This window comes from Triturus cristatus, chromosome 10, assembly GCF_964204655.1.
Source record: "Triturus cristatus chromosome 10, aTriCri1.1, whole genome shotgun sequence".
NCBI lineage: Eukaryota > Metazoa > Chordata > Amphibia > Caudata > Salamandridae > Triturus > Triturus cristatus.
The window spans coordinates 963,535,488-963,557,187 of NC_140593.1; the positions used below are offsets into that span (position 1 = coordinate 963,535,488).

The 21,700-nt window shown below is 51.1% G+C and overlaps 1 protein-coding gene across 1 annotated transcript in view; it reads left to right on the plus strand.

Moving 5' to 3' along the window:
• SMG1 (SMG1 nonsense mediated mRNA decay associated PI3K related kinase) overlaps nucleotides 1-21,700 on the plus strand; it is a 1,471,505-nt gene that overhangs the window by 161,882 nt on the left and 1,287,923 nt on the right. The window contains exon 5 of the mRNA XM_085628855.1: nucleotides 8,647-8,705. Within this exon, the coding sequence (XP_085484981.1) occupies nucleotides 8,647-8,705 (59 nt within the window). The remainder of the gene's footprint in view (nucleotides 1-8,646; nucleotides 8,706-21,700) is intronic.

Consider the following 21,700-nt stretch of genomic DNA (forward strand, 5'->3'; position numbering starts at 1 on the left):
CTCCCGACCATGCTGTTTGACCTCTAATTGAGGTTGGCCCGTTAAATCGAGCATGGTGCAGCTGACTCCCTTCGCTGCACAACATCCAACACTATTAGCGACGCCGAGACCAATACCACAGGCACGAGTCTCAATGCTGCTACCGATGTCAGACCCTGGTCCAATAGTTTTATGGAATTGTGAAGCTCAACCCACCCTCGGACAATGCCATTACAGTTTCTCAGACCTATAAAAAGGTTGGGAAGAGGAGGATTGATGACATTAATGATATTTAAGAGGAGGCTCATGTTTTTGAGGACCTTCAAGATGTTGGGCACTTCCCATGACATTAGCCTGACGTCTATAAAACCTATGGCCACTGAAGAATCTGGCTCTTTTGCAACTGTCATCAGAAGGTCAGCGGAAGTTATTGGATCTAACACTGCACATGCAAGTGGGAAAAACAAACCAACAACATATTAACAGAAGTACCCAACCCCGCAGCCACCACCCAGAAACCTCTGTTCCCTTTTAATGAAGCTCTCACTGATATACTGGTGGGTACCTGGGCAAAACCACGATCTTGCCCTGCGGTAAATAGACAAGTGTCAAGGCAGCACGGGCCCGCTTCTGCAGATCCAGATTTCTAATTTCAGCATCCTTCCCTGGAGAATCTGGTGGTTTTGGCAAAGTCAAGCTGCCTCAACCTGAACTCATTCCCTAATGCTCCATCTGACAGGAAATCCAAGAGAATGGAAAACAATTATGTTCCAGTGTCAGCCTTGCCTTGCAGTCTGTCTATATCTCCTGGTATGTTATTCACACACCTTGTGGTACCTGACATCTTGCCAGTTGTCACGGAGGGTGTCAGACAAATGCTACAATGTGTGATCCTTGACTACCAATAAGCTGCAAAATCAACCATCCATTCTGACTTGGCCACAGCTGACTGCTGCAGTCGCGTCCCTTTTGAGGTTTCGATAGTGGAAATCAGCAGAGGCAGCACTAATACCTGCCTCAGCAGGCCCCCTAGCCAATTCAAGGGAGATGCCGGAGAGCTGGCTGACATTATTCAGGCCCCAAGGCAACGCACTACCCAGATCCCAACCCCTTTCCCTGCAGCAGCCGCAAAACCACTTTGATTTGTAGGAGGTCGAGTCTACTTTTACTTCCCCGGCTGGTGGAGAATTACAGTAGACCAATGGGTGCTCCAGATCATGCAATACGGCTCCTCTCAGTCCTTCCTGTCCTATTCCCCCCGCATATGCCCCTCACACCCCAATACCTCCAGGAGGACCATACTCTGGGGAGAAATTCAGACTGCAGCAATAGAGAGGGTGCTGGAATCAGAAACAGGGACTAGTTGCTAGTCCAGTTATTTTCTAATGCAAAAGAAGGACAGACTTTTGCGCTATCCCAGATTTTCACCTTATCTCAGGTCTTTGCCTCATTAATTTTTTCCTGCAGAAGAATAAGTTCAGGAAGCTCACTCTAGACAAAGTTCTTTCTGCCCCAGATCCCGGTGGCTGGATGGTGGCTCTAGACTTGTAGGATGCATATTTCACATCCCTGTTCTATTTTCAGTTCTCTGTGCTTCCTTATGGCCTGACTAACGCTCCTCGGGTTTTTACTAAGAGTTTGTGGTTGCAGCCTATCTGCAGAGGTTGGGAATACTAGTATTCCCATATCTCGATAACTGGTTACTGAAGGCGGGCTCTCATCAAACTGTCCTGCTGCTGTGAGGACTCTTAAGAAGCCCAGAGGAACTCCAGCCCTTCGAAAATCACCCAATAAGTCCTTTGGAGTCGAGGAGCTACTCCCCTTCAGACCTCAGGTACTGAACTCTCAGAGTCCATATTATTGACTTGCAGCTCCCTGGCCCAACCGACTCTGCAGCCGCCCAGGAAGAGGTACTCGTCTTCTGGGAGGTCCGATTTGTGTCTCCAAGTGTTATCAGGACCTGCCGGAGTCGTGCTGATACCGGTGGTACCGGACCACCTGCAACCAAAACAGACGAGAGAGTCCTCTCCGAAATCCGACTGCCTAGGAAGCAATCACCCGTTGAGTAACATCGGAACCCCTGAGTCTCATTTTAATAGTGTCCCAGCTGTCTGGAAATTATCACTGCAGCCTGCTTGTCCCTGACCAGGACATCCAACTCTATGCACAGAGCCTGGCTAACAACCTGCTCTGCACTCAGCCTGCCTGGCCTGGGTACCGACAATCCAGCTGTGCTCCTATGGCCCTTGCGACCTGAGTTCCCATTTGAGAGCCCTCGGTCTTGCCTGCAAGTTCCCCCGTTAAGCCAGTTTTTAGGTGCCCCCTCCTCTTCGTAGCACACCAGCTACCAACGTCTTCAGCACCCAGATACCTGCCGAATCCAGGACTCTTCTGATCTGCTGGTGGAACATTAGACCTTGGCCTGCCTGCTGCTAACCTAATCCTCGAAAGTGAACTACTAGAACTGACTGTAAAATTTTATATGCATTTTTAAAATTTTCTCCCATAAGAATTTATTGTGCATAATTGCGCACAATAGTGAACTATTTTTTGAACTTTGATAAATCATAAAAAATTGAGTACTTACCTGCGAACAAAGTTCTTGGTCTGAAAAATTATATATAAATAAGTATTTTTTCTAATTGGTCTCGGATTTATTCTTGAGTATGTCTCATTTATTTCCTCTGAGTACAACAAATGCTTAGCACTACCCTCTGATAAGCCTAACTGCTCACCCACACTACCACAAATAGAGCGTTAGTATTATCTACTTCTGCCTCTGATACCAATCTGGGTCTCACTGGATTCTCTGCATAGTATTCTTCGTTTTAGTACACTATATAGAGAGCCAGCTTCCTAAACTTCCCCAACCAGATCTGATTGTGATGACAGATGAGTCACTCCTGAGATCGGGCTGCCCCCTGGGAGGGATGGAGATCGGAGGTCTTTGGTCTCCCTGGAGCTTCAGGCGATCTGGCTGGCATTAAAAGCGTTTCTGCCCTTCGTCAAGGGAAGGCTAGTGCAGGTGTTCAGACAACAACACTGCCATGTGGTACTGCAACAACAAAGCTGGGTGGGTCGTGGACACTATGTGAAGAGGCCCTGTATCTCTGGACATGGCTGGAATGTAGGAATTTAGGGGTGTTAAGTGGAGTGTAAAGTAGTAGCCAATGGGCTGCCTACCCTGGGGTGACTATACCCCCTATATGATCACTTCCTTTGGAGAGTGGCCGAAGCCTGACCCAGATATCTCCTAGTTTCACCAAAAACAAGATGGTGAAACCCTTCGAGTGTCCACTTCAGGTGGCCACCTTAAGGGTGTGCCTAACCTGATAGTGCAACGCCCCTACTGATTAGCTAAGTTTCCCACCTGCTCTGGTACCAAATGGACCCTAGAGCAAAGGATGGCATTCTCCAGGTCTGGAGGAATCCAGGGTTGCATATCAAAGGCGGCAGAAGCTTTGAAGCCTATGGCCTTAATATTCTAAATCACTAGCCATCCTGCTGGAGGAGGGGTAAACACCTTCTGCCTGAGCAGGTATTGTTCCTGACCTCCTAGAGCGTTGGCTCTCCCGAGCAGGGGGTTAGAAACTAGTCTGTGATGGCAGGCTGGAAGATACCACTCAGCCAACCCACTAGATAGTAGGTTTTCAGGGGGTATTTCTAAGGTGCTCTCTGGGTGCATGTCTTAATAACTCCCACACTGGTAACAGTGTAGATTCTTTTTTTTTTAACTGTATTTTATTGGTTTCAAGCAAATTAAAAAACAAAAGAACATACAGTGTGAGTTGACAGTGCCATACATTTTCTCAAAACATTGCATATCAGAGGCAGCTACTGACCAATATTATACCGTATTCTCATGTGGGATTATCCAGCAGCCTAAGGACGATCAAAGCAGTTTGTGTATAGAACCAAGACAATGAGTCTGTCATTATACAAGGAAGCACTATTATACACTTGGTTATTGTGAGAAAGTGCCATCTTTCTTGCATGGTATGCCCCCACTTTTTGCTGAATTGCTGAATGTACTTTGACTGAGTGTGCCCTGGACTCCTGCCAATCAGGTGCCCAGGGCCTATGTTCCTTCCCTAAAACACAAAACCCAAATTGGCAAACCCTGGCCACATGTCAGCCCCTGGTAAATGGTACCCTAGGTACCCGGGGCATTGTGACCAGGGAAGGCCTCTAAGGGCTGCAGCACCCATTGTGCCACCCTTAGAGGTCCTGTACCCTTACACACACACACACTACCCTTGCAGGCTGAGTGTCTGGGTACAAGACAAAACAAAGAGTCGACATGGCACACATCCCTGTGTGCCGTGCCCACCACCTACTGCCATGGCATACATCAGCCACCCCTCTAGCTGGGTGCCCTATGTCAATGGTGTGGGCACAGGAGCCCTGTGCCCCTACAGTACCCAGGTCCATTCCTGGGCACTGTAAGTGCAGTGCTGCCATTTAAGAGTACATGGTGCTGGGAGCTCGTCAAAAACGAACTTCACAGCACCATAATGGCAACACTGAAGACTGAGAAGTTTGGTATCAAACTTCTCAGCACATTAAACCCACACTGATGCCAATGTGGGATTTAATGTACCAAGCACCCCAGAGGGCATCTTAGAGATGCCCCCTGAAACCTTACCTACAATCCACGTCTGTTCTGAGGCTGCCTAGGCTGCCACACAGCAGACATGTTGCTGGACCCCTGGGTAGGAGAGCCCCAGCTCTCCTGAGTCTGCAACAATGCACATCCTGGGCGAGTTGCTAAATCTCCTCCCCCAGGATGAGAAGGGGGAAGCTTCAAAGGCATGCCGCCTCTGTGAGCTTCCCCAGGCCACTGCAACCCCCCACTCCGGCGGGAAGCTTGGCCGGAAACCCCAAATAAGGACACAGGATGTGCCAGCCTGCCAACCCCACCCCTCAGGTGAGGGAGGAGAGGTGAAGCACATCTCCGGGCTCTCGCCATCTTGAAGATGGGAGGCCCTGCCCAATCAGGACTAGGCTACTGCCCCCTCCCACAGGAGAGAGGCAGGATAGGGGGTGTACCCACCCCAGGACAGGGACCCATTGGTCCCTGCCCTTCACCTACCTGTAACGCCCCTAAATCTAGTATTTAGGGGCACCCTGAACCTTCCTTCCCCAGATTCCAAAATCCGAAGAAGAGCTAGAAGAAAGAAGACCTGCCCTGCAGCTGCTAAGAAGAGGAAGACACCAACTGCTTTGGCCCCAGCCCTACCGGCCTATCGACCCTCGAACCTGCTCATGCTCCAACCCGGCATCTCTTGTGGCCAGCAACCTCACAAACCCCGGAGGACCTGGCTACCTTTTGACTCTAAGCCCCCTGGGACTCCCATGAGTAGAGGTTCTACTCAAAATCTACTTCTAATCCCTGGCAGCAGCCCGGAACCGCGAACCCAACACACTCTGCACCCGCCAAGCCTGGCCTGTGCCGGAGTGAACAAAGACCACGAGGACGACCCCACGGCGACTGTGACCCCGAGTCCGGCACCCAAGGACCTCCCTCGACACTCCTGAAGAAGCCTGCACCCGGCCGCCCTAATGCCACTAGAGGTGCAACAACCGTGCATCACTAACCCTGGGAGACCCCTGAGTCTAACGCCAGAACCCTAACACCAAAGACAGATTACTTGCCTTGTGACCGATAACTAATTTTTCCTCATAGTATAGCATTGACACGTTTTCTCCCAGAAAGTTTCGAAGTGTCGACTTTTGAAAACTAAGAATATTCCTTAAAAATCGCACAAATAACCTAACCAAGTTTACTCAACTATTTGCAGGAACGGTCCCAGTGCTGAACCCAGGTGTCCAGCACTCAGTAAGAAAAGTAACTAAAAAGTAACTTACCTGTGAAGTGAATTGAATTTCCTTCCATAGGATAACATTGGGGGTTTTTTGTGAAAAAGTTTTCAAGTGTCAACTTTTGAATTACAAGAATATTCTTTAAAAGTTGTACAAACTACAAAAACGTTATTGCTTACCTTTTTTTAAGTAGATGTCCCAGGGCTGAATCTAGGAGTCTAGCACTGGATTACAAAAGTGACACAAAAGTAACTTACCTGCTAAGTAAATTTTCTCCCATAGATAACATTGGTGATTCTATGTGAAAAAGTTTGTGTCAACTTTTGAAATTCAATAATATTCTTTAAAAATCATACCTTTAACCAAAATGCTTTACTCACCTGTTTTCAGTAAATGTCCCAGGGCTGAATCTAGGATCCAGTCCTGTGGTAGCAAAAGTAATCCGAAAAGTAATTAACTGCATTTTACTTAAAAAGCCCATTCAATTGAATGTACTATACCTGCAATGTTTTGCAAACTGCTTACTTAAAACTGTAACGAAAACCAGTGCAAGTTACACTGCAATTTTGAACTGTTCATACAAATAATTTACTACTGGAAAGTATTTTTATGCTTACCTGTACCAGGCTTGTTTGGTTCTAGAAATAAAACAGTATATTTGTTTATACTAAACAATTGGCCTAGAGTTCAGTTCTTGAGTGTGTGGATTAATTTGCTGACTGAGTGTGTACATCAAATGCTTAATACTGTCCTCTGATACTGCCTTACTGCTCGACCAAGCTACCACTTTAGAGAGTAAGGTTCTATTTAACTTTAACCTCTGCCAAACCTCTGGAGACCCTTGGACTCCATACACATGGTACTTCACTTTGGTGCAGTGTATATAGAGCCAGTTTCTTACAGGCATAGCCTGCCTACTTAGGGTGAACAAAGCACACACAAGGAGATGATCGACGGAGCACTGACATTTTTCAGACACTCACCTCCAGTGACAGATCTGGGTTGAATCCATCATCATTCTTTAGCTCACTTTGCCACCTCAGTTCAGACCCAGCTACATGCAAATCAGCCTTGACCCTGTGCCTCTTGGGACAGTCCAGCCTGGACGGCCATGCCAGGTGTTCCCTGAACTGGAAACAAACTTCCTGGGATCGGTTTCTGGGTAAGACCCTTCATCAGCCAGGCTAGCTTGAATCCAGTGGCAAAGTGAGCAAGGGACCCACGTCTGGGCATACCCTGCCGACTTAGGGTGAACAAAGCAAACACAAGGAAAAGATGGACGGAGCGCTGACATTTTCAGACACTCGCCCCCAGTCACAGATCTGGGTTGAATCCATCATTCTTCTTTAGGTCACTTTGCCACCTCAGTTCAGACCCAGCTGGAGTCAAGCAATCCTGGCTGAGGGCGGCTGAAAGCCTGAAACCGGTCCTAGGATGCTTGTCTGGCCTGGCCTGGCAGTTCGGGCTGGACTATTCCCATTGGGCGCAGGTTCAAGACCGATTTGCATATGGCTGGGTCCAAACTGGAATTGCATGGTGAGCAAAAAAACAATGGATTTAGGCCCAGGTCTTTGTACTGGGGTGAATGTATGACATTGTTCTGCATTCTGTCCATCAATTGTTGTTTTTGCATGTATATTTGTACAGCGCTCTGTCACCCATGAAGGTATCCTTAAGCTTTAGGCAGGACCCACGCTTGGTCTGGCCTTGGGCTAAGCTGCTAAGGCCTATTCAAAAAGCTATGTCTTTATCTTCTTGTGGATTTCGAGAACGAAAAAGGTGGTTCTAATGTGCATCCATTTTAAGAGTGTGCATTTGAGCAACTGAGAAGGGTGTACTCAACACATGTCTGCTTCTTCAAATACATTCTCAGGTGCTTCACTTAATTTACTGCAGTTTCATGGTGTAGGTAGCTAAAACAAAAACATCAATAAGACAAAATTGCTTATTGCTTTCAGTTTTAAAAGCCTTTTATATGGCAGATAGATGATTTTGATTAAACGCCCCCATATTAAATTGAGAAGTTAGACATGGCTCTTGCCAAAGGCCTGATCATGGAAACCTTTAATTGTAATGTGGAAAAGTGTACCATAATAGATTGCCATTATGTCCATTCCTTGGAAATTCCAAGTCGGAGAAGGGCTAGTTATTCTGTCCTTGACTTCACACATTAAAAACTTAGTGACAACGTTTGTTCTTTGTGAAAAGATCTATCTGCAGGGGGCATATGCAGGAGTATTGTAGTACAGTTTGTTGTTGCCAGGATTGTGATCTAAAAAAGCATGTCACCAGTTGTTCCTTTACATTTACTCTGAAACAGCTGTCTTGCTTCATTCAAATTGGTTTCTGGCACCGGGTTTCCTGTAGGAATGCAGCTTGTAGATCTAGATTTTTTTTGTTTTCCATTCCAGGATTGAGTGCTGAGCAGGCTATGGTAAACGTTCCAGTGCTATTGCGCCTTAACATTAGATTCTTCACCCATATGCTCCCACTCCTTTTTCTTTTACCACATGAGATTCTATAGAGGAGCTAATGATAAATGAGAGAATGAGGCTTGTGGATTGGATATTGATCCACGGCTCTAGCAGGGGCAAGACAATATATGCAATATGGCCACACTTATCAGTGTGGTAACCTGCTTTGCCTCCAGCAATACGGACAAAGAAATGTCTCCCCTGTTGTGCTCAAACACTTATATAGTGAGCAATGTATTTCTTACTTTCTTACCAGTGTATCTGAGTCTTCTTTGAGCTGCATTTTCTACCATTTTCATTGACCATGCTCTCTACTTGTTTAGACTGAAGCCCTGAAATGTTATTAAATCGGATGTACTGTAATTTACAGGTACTGGTTAAACAACTGGATAACATCTTGAGTGCAATCCATGATGTGCTCAATGAAAGGTAAGTTTAGATCTACTTTTTTGTTTTATTTCATGTTTAGAATTTTCAACGTTTTCTTGAGGCCCCGTGTGTTTGGTTTTAGCTGTTGTCACTGGTGGATCTTTCATTACACTCTCCATAGGTTTTAAGTGTTTGTGATGAATTTCTCAATTTGTTTGCATGTGCATAATGATCGGTTTTATGTCTTTGTATTGGTGGAGAATGCCCTTGTTTATGTGCTCCTCCGTAGGTTGGTGGGGTATATATACTGTGCACTAGGCAGCTTCACTCTCTGTGGTGAGGAAGTGTTCACTTTGTGCATTTTCATCAGTCTGTGATAACAGCTGCACACCCATTTCTACAAGTGTGTAGTAGTTTGTGTCTCAGTGAGGTGCAACTCAGAGTTTGCTATACCTGAAACAACTAGTGTACTATTGAGGTGAAAAATAAACCCTGAAAGAAAATTTGAGGGTGGATTGCTGGTTATTGACACTACACAGGAAACAAATGCCAACGAAGATTTTAATTCAATAGTTAAGCAAACAGTACATCATAGATGAATCAGTCATCGGGATCCTATATCCGTATTCATATACAAGGCAAGAGAAAATTAATATGTGCCATTCACATTTAAATGGTTAATAGTGCAAGAGAATAATTGAATGTCCTTGTTAGCCTTTCAGAAAAAGTCTGTGCTCATTGTTTGAGCTAATTTGATGTGGGGAAGCAAATAGTTCAGTGGGATGTTAGATTTATCCCAGATTTAATCCTACCATCGTGCAAGTCCCTAATGTTAGTCCCCGTTCTTATTGTGACTGGGCTTCTTAAATGTGGCACATGTTTCAGCCTGAAAATCACTTAAGTCCTCATCAGTGTACGTCCCGCCTGGGTTACAATCTACTACATTTGCGGATTTGGGGCGCCTCCTCCTGGACCTCCCGGGTGGCCTGCTGGTGGTTGGGGGGGACTTTAATGCGGTAGTTTCTGGGTCTCTGGATCGCCATCCCCCTAGGGACCTCCCCCGGGCACAGGCCTGGCTGTCCGGCCTTTTAGATACTCTGGGCCTGGTGGATTGCTGGCGACTAAAGCATCCCGCGCAGCGGCAATACACCTTCCACTCGGGTGCCCATGGTAGCCTCTCGCGGCTTGATTACATCCTTGTCCCGGCGGCCCATGCTGGGAGGGTGGGAGAGGTGTGCCATCTGGCGCGGGGCATTTCAGATCACTCCCCAGTACTGTTACATTTCGATGTCTTCCCTAGGGGGGGGGGGCAGGGTGGCTCCAATCAATGCTTGGTACTTGCGTGACCCCACTATTCGTGCCGACTTGATCAAATCCTTACAGCGATACTTTGATGAGAATGTGGGGTCTGTCCCTTCGGCCATCTCCCTGTGGGAGGCTTTTAAGGTAGTTCTCAGAGGGGAGGCCCTCTCCTTTATCTCCCAGGCCCGGAGGCGCGAGCGGGAGGAGGTAACCCGGGTGGAGGCCGAAATTGCGGAACTAGAGGGTGACCTGGGGAGCGGGGTAACCGACGCCAAGTTGCATGTTCTGCACCTCAAGCAGGCGGCCTATAGGGCCCTCGTCACGGAGGCGGCCAGGGGCCTCAGTAGAGAGCAACAGGGGCGACTGTATGATGTGGGTGATAAGGCTGGTAAATTGATTGCGTGGTTGGACAAGAGGGAGAGAGCGAGTCGTGTGGTTCCTTTGATTGAGGGGAGGGATGGTGTGCCTGTCACCGAGCCGGAAGCCATTGTCTCCTGCTTCGCGGATTACTTCCGCGAGGTGTACTCCCCGGTTTCTTCCTGCTCGGAGGAAGATTCCCATGCCCTGCTTCGGGACATCGCGCTGCCCTCCCTTACGGTGGAGGACAGGGATTTGCTGGACGCTCCTCCCACCTCGGACGAAATTGCCCTGGCTATTCGCTCGGTCGCATCCGGCAAGGCCATGGGCCCCAATGGTATCCCCATCGAGCTCTACAAGCTACGACCGGATGTACTGGCGCCCCACCTGCGCGCCATGTTCCTGGCGGCCCACTCGCAGGGTTCCCTCCCGCCGGACCAGCGTCTGGCCACAATCGTGGTGATCCACAAGGAGGGGAGACCCCGTGAGCGGGTTACATCCTATAGGCCTATCTCGCTCTTGAACGCGGAGCCCAAAATCCTCGCCAAAGTGCTGGCCAACCGGCTGGTTGGCGTGGTGGGCGATTTGGTCCACCAAGACCAATCTGGCTTTATACCCCATCGCAACACGGCTCTTAATCTGCGATGCTTGCATGGGGTGCTCGCGCGTGTCCCGTTTGTGCGGGAGCCGGCCATCTTGGCGTCCTTGGACGCCACCATGGCATTTGACACGCTTGAATGGCCATACATCTGGGCGATGCTGGCGAAATTTGGATTTGGACCGGGATTCATTAGCTGGGTCAAATTGTTGTATTCGGGCCCATTGGCGCAGGTGGTGGTGAATGGGCGAGTCTCGGCCCCCTTCGCGCTGGGGCGGGGCACGCGTCAGGGTTGCCCCTTGTCACCGCTCCTGTTTGCATTGGCCTTGGAGCCCTTGGCGGAGTGGCTGCGGTGGCACCCCTCCATCCGTGGTCTCCGCTGGACCCCCGAGCATGAGGACCGCGTGTCCCTCTACGCCGATGATATCCTTTTGTATCTCGCCTCCCCGCGCAACTCGCTGATTGTCCTGGTTGATGTTTTGCGCTCCTTCGGTCGTAACTCAGGCCTTGTCATCAACTGGGCGAAATCCTGCGTGTATGTGCTCTCCGGGGAGGCTCCGGCCCTACCACGGGACTGCCCGATCCAGATTGCCTCCCAGGGGTTCCGGTACCTGGGTATATATATTACTCTAGACCCGGAGGTCCGCTACGAGCGGAACTTGCTGCCCCCCCTCCAGCGCTTGCGGGAGGACGTTGCGCGCTGGCGGCGTCTTCCGCTTTCGCCGCTTGGCCGAGCGGCCTTGTTTAAGATGATGTCCTTGCCGCGCTTTCTGTATGCGCTTCAGAATACTATGGACTTGGTTCCGGCGCGCTACTTCCGTGAGGTGGAGAGCCTGCAGCGGCGCCTGTTCTGGGACGGGAGGCCGCGTATTGCTCTGGCTAAATTGACGCTCCCGTGGTACGATGGGGGGGTCGCCCTCCCGGACATTAAACGGTATTACTGGGCCTCCCAGCTAGCTGCAATTAATCATGGCCTTTACGGGCCCGCCCTGAACCCGGCATTCGAAATGGACAAGCTGCTCCTGCCCGGTGGCGACTACAATCGAGCGCTCTACTCTGGCGCGCCCGACTCCCGTCTGACGGGACCGACGCGTGTCATGGTGCGTGTCTGGCACGCGGCTAATGCAGCGATGGGGTGGAAGGACCGTTTGACCCGGGCGACACCGCTATATGCGTCTGAGAGGTTGGGCTCCCTGTGGACATCGAAGGGCTTCGAGAAGTGGGACACGATCGGAATCGGCACAGTGGGAGATCTCTGGACGAGGGGGGGATTCAAAACTTTTGAGACGCTGCAGACGGAGTTTCAGCTGCAAGGCAGTGAGTACTTTCGGTACTTACATGTCCGCCATGCGCTGGGCTCCGTCTTCCCGGATGTCGCGTCCATTCCGGAGTCTTCCCCCCTGGAGGACCGAGTGCTGGATGGCCATGTCCCAGACAGCACGATCTCCCTTATATATAAAAAGCTGATCAACGACAGATCGTGCCTGCTGACTAGTCTCCGCGAGGCCTGGGTTGCCGACGGGTTGGAACTGGACGACGAGGACTGGATCTCCGCGGTGGCCTCTCCGAAGGAGGTGGCCATCCCGGCTCGCCTTCGCTTCGTCCAGCTTAAGATCCTCCACCGGGTTTACGTGACGGGGCCAAGGCTTCTACGTATGGGCTTTGCTGGTGACGGATTGTGTAAGCGTGGCTGTGGTGCTTTGGCAACTTTCATGCATATTCTGTGGGAGTGCCCAAAGGTGGAGCGATTCTGGCGTGGTGTGCATGAGGTCCTGCGTGTGGTTACGCGTGTCGCGCTGTTGCCTGAAGCGAGGAGATGCTTGCTGAATGTGTGGGAACCAAATGACTATTCGGTCCCGCAGAAGCGGTGGGTGACTCTGGGATACATGATAGCTAAGCGTGACATTGCTCAATTGTGGGGATCCCAGAGGCCCCCGGCGGTGTTGGCCTGGAAAGAACATATGGATTGGTGTATGTTTCGTGAAAAGGTAGTGTATGTGGCGAGGGGTAAGCCTGGGGCGTGGGTGAAAATCTGGGGCCCCTGGAACGCCTATCGCGGGGGTATTTGTGAGCCGCCACTGCTACCGGCCGCCTCACCAGCTCCGTCCCCCTAGCCGACCCCCTTCCCTAGCCGCGGGCATGTGGTTCCCCTGTCCTTGATCTATTCCCATTCCCCTCTTCAGAGTTTGGCTGCTGGTTGGGATCCCCCACTTAAGGAGCACGTGCCGTCACTTTGGATTGCGGGTTGCCTTGCGGGTGTGGTTTTTTGTGTTGTTCTGTTTTGAAAAAAAGGAAACCGTATTGTGGGCTTGGAGTTATGTGGCCTGCGCCATTGATATCTCCTGATTTACCGATCTGCACCGCCAAGAGACTTTTACTGTAGGTATCTCATATGCTTCTGCCACTCTAGCGGCCGGCCGGATGGTTGTAGGCCCATACCTGTAACCTTTTTTAACATGTAATAAACGGTTTCAAAAAAAAAAAAAAAAAAAAAAAAAAGTCCTCATCAGACCAATTTCAAGATAGGAAATAAAAACCTGTACAAACACTTAGTGAAATAAAAAAGACATGGGAGATGCACGCCCATTGGGGGAACAAATAACATTTACAGTGAGCTACATTTATGATTGCCATAAGTAATCCGGCGGTAAGGAAGCTAATAATCAGGCAGTTACTATCCGCCTTTTGAAATGCCATGCTGGAAAAGGACTGGATGTTGGTCTTGCTCCCACAGGAAGAACTAATGAGGAGGCAAGGCGTCCTAAGGCCCAGGTGAATGGATATCTTTCTGGCTGCCTTATTGGTCAGTGAATGAAATGCAAATTAGAAAAGGACATATATAAGATCAGCTGGTAGCTGAGAAGACAACGTGACTGAGTCCAAGATTATGCGGGAAACACCGAATCATATAAACTTATAGGAACAAAGATGCTACAGTAAGAATGGGGATGGAGAGTGAGGGTGGAAAGAGAGACATTAAAGATTTGAGTGTCTAGGAAATTAAAACTAACTTACAAAGCATGAGTTTTGGAAAAAAAATACTTTTTATTGAGTTTATGCAATAAAAACAAGCAAACAAACAAGCAATGCGTGACTCCATTCTGATAGGGGGGGGGGAGACTCCAGTTACACATCATGACAAAACATTTAGACATAGTGATATACATCGCTGAACTGAAATTCCAGACAGATAGAATGACTAGGGGGGCAAGAGCACATTGAGGCCCTGTCATCAAACTAAATATAAAAGGAACAGTACATTGAAGCCCTATTGGCTGCCATAGTTACATTACCATGTTACAAAGAAGACAAACATCACCCTACCCCCCTTCAGATCTCTCAACCAAGCTAGTTTCAGCCTCATTAGCAAATTTATAAAGAAACCCCCCCACAACATGATTGCATCTAAGGCACTCTCGTCAGTACGATTAAAAATCATATGCATCTCCTCTGCCTCCCCCCATTCAAGGAGATCTAGCTGCCAAGAAGACACTAATGATGCTTGAGTGCCCATTTACCCGATGTCCAGCTTCCGTTTGGCCAATGACAATATAAGCTTGGCCATCATATAGAGAATCGTTCGACCCTTGGGCTTCACCACTACCCCCAAGAGACAGGCCTATGGAGTCAGAGGAATCTCAATGTCTGTTGCCTCTACTATTTTAGATACCACATCCAGTAGCGGCTGGCATGGAACAGGGGTGGCGGGGGAGGGGAGAACAAAATATAAAAAATGGAACATACTTCTCTCTGTCCTCTTAGCTGTTGGCGCTGTCCCTCCTTCGTTGCTTTGACTCGGAACCGGAAAACAGCAGGAAGCATCCGGGCTCCCAGGCTCCACATAGCCAATCACAACGCTGCAATGCAGCTTTGTGATTGGTCTGAGCACTGTCGTTCGGCGCTCAGACGGGGTTCTGTGCACGTTTTTTACTAGGCTGTGCATTACAGCCTGGTGGGGAACATGTTAAGTGCGCATGACTGTTTTGCCGACCCCAGTCAGTGTGCACAAACCAATCCTCTCCCCATGCCACAAGCCCTGCCCTAACCCAGCCCCAAATGTACGAAAAATAAAATATCTACGTTTTTCTTGCTCTGAGAGTAGTGGGGCGACGCTCCTCCACCCTCATGGAGGAGCTGCCCCATACCATATCCTCCAGTATCCCTGAGCCAGTTCACAAGCCCAGGCCAAGTGCAAAAAGGTGGCTCTCCACTCCCCACCTCATGCCTCCCTCGAGGGTCTATCCTGTTCAAGTGCCTAGGAGTCAAATGGGAGCAATGGAGAAAATTAAAGTGAAGTAACTTAACTTATGATTGCAGGACAACCTCCTCTCCAATACACATGCACTCGCACAGTCAGTATCTGCAACAGACTCCCCCAGCTCTCGCTCCCAGGCTGCTCGTGAGGTATAAGGGGCAGCTACCATGTCACCATGGTTGCCCTATAAAATAAAGAAATGCGATGTCTCCCCTCTCCCTATCGAAGCAACCCGCCTAACATCAGGGAGGGCTGAGAGGCTGCTGGGAAACTAGCACAGACCTCCCACACAACGCTTTCCAGCTTAGCATTTTTAAAAAAAAATTTATTCGAGTTTTATATAGCGCTGGCTAGACCCGGAGGTATCGGAGCACTTTACATAAGGTTCCACAAAGTTACAAAATTACATTAGTTACCAGTTACATCAGTTACTAGAAAAACATTTCCAGAGCGTAAAAACGAGATAAAAGGAGCTTAGAAGGGAGAGTGGGTAGGGTAAAGGGGTAGGAGGGAAATAGGATGGAGAGACGAGGGAGAGTCTGCCCAAAGTCCGGCTGAGGGGGGGGAAGTCCACAGCCCATCTCCTCCATAGCTGTCAGGTAGCTCCACCGGGCATCGACCAAAGAGCTAGGTCTCAACGGAAGAACATTAAGAAGGGGATGAGAAAATGGAGCATAGAGGGTGAAAGGGGGCAGGGTAAAGTGGTGGGAGGGAGAATGCGAAGGCGAGACGAAGGAAAATCTGCCCAAAGTCTGGCTGGGTAGGTGACGGACAAGGGGGCCATCTCCTCTATAGCTATCAGGTAGCTCCACCGGGCATCGGCCAAAAGACTAGGTCTAGTGCTAACATAAGGAAACAGTGTTACGAGTTCAGGAAGGGACCAAAAGTCTAGAGTCCAGAGATAGGATGGTGGAGCTGGGAGGAGGCGGGGGAGGGAAGGAAACGCAGCAGCGAGATGCAGAAAAACAATGTCAGATGTCCGGTTGGGTAGGTGACGGCTGAGGGGGGTGAACCAGAGCCAGACTCCTCTATAGCTGCATAGGACAGCTTCACCGGGCATCGGCCAAGGTTGCTCGGGCTCCGCAGTAAGTAAAAAACAGTTATGGTATCCACCCAGTAGGCCTAGTCATAGTTCCAATGGAAAACACCGGTCCTGGTGTTACTGGGCAGTGCCGTCCGCAACGTCCTCCATCTCGCCCCCCGGTCAAGAGTGGTGAGAGGAGAGGTGGAAGCAACTCCTTCACCTCTTCCCTCCGCGTATGGAGGAGCCATCACTTTTTAATCGTGTCTCTTCGCCTGCATTGTTCCCTCCTACTAGTCATTACACCACTTCTTGGAGGAAATACCTACTATTTCAAAGAGGGAAGTGGCCTAGACCCATCAAGTCTATCGAGCCTCTTGGAACGTGATGAAGACTTCCCCAGGATTCAAGTCCCCCGCCACCTGACAATCCCCCGCCCTCCAGAGATTCATGAACATATCCCCATCAATTGCCCTAAACGGGGTGAAGTTCCAAAGACAAATCTCCTTATTAAAGGGGGCCCTACATTGCACTCTTCCCACCACTGCCTCCCAAATCGTTGCAGTCTGCTGCACCACTGTAAGGGACTGCCCACTCAGACCAACCCCCTTGCATTTTTTTTAAAACACACTTTATTATTTTATTTTGTTGAGCCTTGTATAGTCATGCACACATTTGGTACATTGTTGTATTAGAAGGCAGTTTGTCATACATTTATAGGTGCCGATACTTTACAGCTGGTAATCCATACTGAGCTTGCTTAGTTTTAGCTATGTATTCACACTTCAGAGACATTCTTTTAATACAGGCTTTAAAATAACTAGATGTTGTTACAAGTGTGTTAACTTAACAACCCTCCCCTCCCTCCCCTCACCCTTTTAACCTGGCTCTTCCTGGATTGTTACTGCTGTGTAGCTTTGCTTCGGTTACCTTGGTCTTGCATGTGGGGGAGTAGGTTGCATTTGCCATGGCCCTGTGCCAACCCCCTCACATCAGCAAGCGCGCCAGCATGTCGTCCTCCAGCATGTCAAGGGACAGTCTCTTCTCCCAATTATCCTGTAGTGCCAACCAACTTGCCGCATGCTGTAAGTTTGCTGCATAATAATAATGCTTAATGTCCAGTATAGCACGACCTCAATATATAAACATTGCATTTTGAACCAAATAATGGCAGAGAGGAAGAAAGACCATCTTGGCTACAGCAGCCCTACCTATCACTGAGAAGAAGAGCCTATTCCAAAATGCAACAGAGCCCTTGAGGCCTGCTCCGACTCTTAACTTCATTCAGACATTAGTATACGTCCTCAGTATGGGCTACCCATACATCCAAGTATCTAAAGCCCTTCGTTTCCCAGTGGAGACTGAGCCCAGACAATCTGCCTGAAGGACACCCCGATCTGACCGCCAAGCAGGAACAAAAGGGATTTCCTGAAATTAACTCGAAGGCCTGAGACCCAACCGAAGGCACTGAGGAGTCCCATTAGTATTGGAACCGCCTTGCAGAGGGAGCAGACATACACCAAAGCATCATTTGTGTAGAGAGAGATAACAACATACGTGGAACCCTCCCCGCGCCCCCCCCCCCCCCCCCCCCCAACTAATCCCCATGGTTCCAATTTCTTACCTAGGAGAAGTGCCAATGGCGAGAGGAAACTGAAGCGGCGAGAGGGGACAACCCTGCCTGGTGCACTTATCAACCTCCCCTGCATGATATCCCCCCCCCCCCCTGGAAGTGGTCCACTAGAACCCCCGGGATATTCTTGTGACTTTTCACCAATTCCCTACTGGCGGCTCTGACATGTAGGACAAGAGGAACTTCCTGGTATCTCTGCAATAGCTATGCCAGAGGTCTACCAGATTTGTCTCCCTCCCTGTGGAGATGCCGATGATAAGCTCTGATCATACACTTATCTAAGGAGTCCCAGGTTTACAGCACCTCCCGCTAAGCCTGTGGCACCCCCTCCGTCACCTCCAGTGAAAGCACCTCGGAGCCGTGAAGATCTGCCAACTGATGCTTCTGCACACCCAGCTCAGCCTCCAGCTGACGTTACCACAGGTGGTTCCTATGCAAGTCCCCATGCATGACTGTCTTGAGAGCCTCCCAGTCCATAGCTCTAGAAGCAGCAGATCCCCGGTTACCTTCCAAATAATCAGTAAGGGAAGTCGCCGGTGCATCACGACACACAGCATCCGCTAAGAAGTCGGAAGGCATGAGCCAGCTGCACACACATTAGCGCCCCATTGCAATTTAAGTAACACTGGCGCATGATCGGATAGAAGCCGTCCCAGACGCGTCCCCTCCAAGTTCTGCTCGTCCACTCCAACCAGTATGTGATCCAGGTGACTACAAGTGTTGTGAATCAATGAGTGACGGGTATACTCGCTGCCTTCAGGGTGCACCTGCATAACCTGAACCCCAGGTTACGCATAACTGCTGCAAGGGAGGATGACGACAGTGGCTTAGTACTCTGCTTGGGCGGGTGACTATCCATAGCCCTATCCAGAACACAGTTGTAATTCCGCCCCCCCCCCCCCCCATCACTATGGTCCCAACACTGTCTTCCAGGAATTCCAAGGAGAACCCCCCCCCACCCCTTACACCCCCCCCCCCCCACTATATCTGCTTCGCTATAAGTGTGTCAGAAGGGTGCCCCAGGAGCAATTCAAATAGCTACCCCGCTCATAAAGGTAATTGGTAGCTGAAAACAATTCAGATGGCTTTCCTTGTGGCTATAACATCTGCCTGCAGGGTTAGTGGAATCCAGGCACTTTGCCATCAAGAGCCATACACAGTGTTGCATGCATCTAAGGTAGGCATGAGGACTCATCCGAAATTCCTCCCTAAGTTGGTTTCGGATTTCCATCTAAATCAGAAGATTTGTTCACCTACTTTTTTTCAACATCCATCTACTCCAGCGGAGATTGCTCTTCATTCCCTGGATATTAGACGGGTTTTAAAGTTCTATTTGGATAAAACTAATGGTCTACTGAGAACCTGACCAGTTATTTGTAAATTATGGCTCCTTCCGTACAGGTCTAGCGACTTCGAAGCAGTCCATCTCCAGATGGATTGTTGCCTGCATCTTACTCTGCTACTAAAAAGCTAATAAATCTCTGGCTGCTAAGCCTAAGGCTCATTCTTCCAGAGGAAAGACAGCTACTGTGGCTTTGCTACGTAACATACACAGTGCACTGAGGAACCCTCCCTTCCAATAGGCTGTTGGAAGGGAGGGTTCCTCAGGGTAAAGGGAGGTATGGGAGACTAAAGGGGCACTTAGGGGAGGGCAATGGAGAAGGGGGGTCGGGAGCACTGGGTGGGGAGCAGAGTAGGGGAAAAAATTTAAAAAAAAAAGCCTCATCACACCTCAATTTCCACTTTTTCAATAAGGGAGCAAAAAGGAAGTGCATTAACTACGATGATTGTCGGAGCGCTAGGTGGCGCACTGCAAAATGGCCGCACTGATGTGAGGCTCCCGATGCTAGACCCCTCGCATCCGAACTTTCTCCGTGTTCCGTCGCCCTAGCAGCGCCCCGGAGGTCCCTACCTGCTGCGGGACCGGGGCTCCATCATCGGTGGCATTCCTGGCCGTCTGCCTGCCGCCTGGCCTGAGTTCTGCCGCCTTTCGCTTCCGCGGCCGCAGGAGACGCGGCTGGCTGGATCAGAGGTCGGCGCCCGGGGCTACGTGAGACCGCGGCGCCCGAGGGGGGCACGGGCCGTGTGGCTGACGGCGGCTGGCCCTACAGCGCGAGACCCGAGGAGGGTGGTCCCGTCCCGCCCGGAGCTGTGCCCACGGGACGCCTGAGACCTGCAGGGACCCCGAGACAGCGCCGATCGGAGGAGAGAGACGCGTCCCTGTGTGTGGGCCTGGATTCCTTCCTTGCGGTGGCCGAGGCCTGGTGCAGACGACGTGTGAGTACCCACAGCAGGCGCCGGCGTCGGCGGTTGGCGGCGGGGGCCCATCACCACACGGGGGTCCGTGCGCTCCCTTCCCCCGTCGCCGCCTGGACAGAGAGGGCCCCCTATTTCCTCCTCCCCCCTCAGGGAGGGGCACCGTTGCCGATCGCGGCGGGGAGCACCGCCGGAGTAAGCCCGAGAGGCCGCTGTGGGGGCCTGATTGGACACGGGCCCTGTGCCTGGAGCAACGGTGGGACTCGACCACGCTGGATCGCTTTACGCGGGGCTGCGGCACCCCCGGTGGCCCGTCGTAGTGGGGTGAGGACACCACCCCTGCCCCCCGAATCCGCACCGGCTGGCAGTTGGGACACTGGGACGGCAAGCCACGCGGCGCCTGAGCACCGGCGCGCGCGCCCCGAGGGCAGTCATGGGCAAGGACCGGGGTGCCAAGTCGGCGGCTGCACCCCACCAGACCAAGATTGACCGTTTCACGACCCCTGAGCCCCCGGGTGCTGGGGGGGAGGCGGCGCCGACTCCCGGCACGGACCTTGCTGCCATTCTGCAGGCCATCACCGCCTCCCGCACGTCCTTGGAGGGGATGGTCGGGGAGGTGAAGGTGGACGTGGCGCTCCTGCGACAAGACCTCCGCAACGCCACGGCCCGCATCACCGAGACGGAGTCCCGCATTTCGACCGCGGAGGACGACATCCGGCAGCTCCAAGATCAGGTCCGGGAACTCACGACCCACTCCAAGGAGCTGCATCGGCGGGCGGAGGATGCCGAAAACCGGGCCCGCCGCAACAACCTCCGCCTGGTGGGCTTTCCGGAGGGGGTTGAATCTGGCCGCACCGATGACTTTCTTGAGAAGTGGTTTAAGTCCTGGATGCCGGCGGCCAGCCTGTCCACCTGGTTCGTGGTGGAAAGAGCGCACCGGTCGTTGGCCGCCAAACCTCCGGTGGGGGCCCCACCGCGCCCCTTCATCCTGCGGATCCTCAACTTCCGAGACAGGGATGCTATTCTGAAGGAGGCGCGGGCGCAGTCTCCATTGTCCTTCAATAACCACACCATCATGGTTTTCCCCGACTACACCCGGGAGGTTCAAGAGCAATGCCGCTCATACCTGGAGGTGAAACATAAGATGCGCTCCTTGGGTCTTCGATACCAACTTCAATTCCCGGCCCGCCTCCGTGTGGTCTTCCAGGATAAGACCTTGTTTTTCGACACTCCTCGGGCGGCCTGGACTTGGCTCACCGAGGAGCGACCCCTGCGCCAATCTGGGCGGGCGTCCCCGGCCCGGAGGCCTACGGTACTGGACACCACCAGGCCTCCTCGCCCACGCCGTAGAAGACGCACACAGTCCCGGCGGCCCCGGGGGGGGTTGGCAGCTGGGCCTCGATCCACGAGCATGTTGGGCAGGAGGCCGAGGGACTCATCTGCCTCATCCGGGACATCTTCTCAGGCGGCTGGGGGCCTCCGGAGCCGGTCGCCGCGCCCGCCGGACCCGTCCCTGACCCCCCTCATCGCGCCTGTGGACCTTTCTGATCTCTCCTGCAGCCCAACCATTTGACTTGGGGTGGTCTTCTGTCTTGGCAGCAGCTCTGGTGGCCCGGTCCCGCGGCCGGGGCCG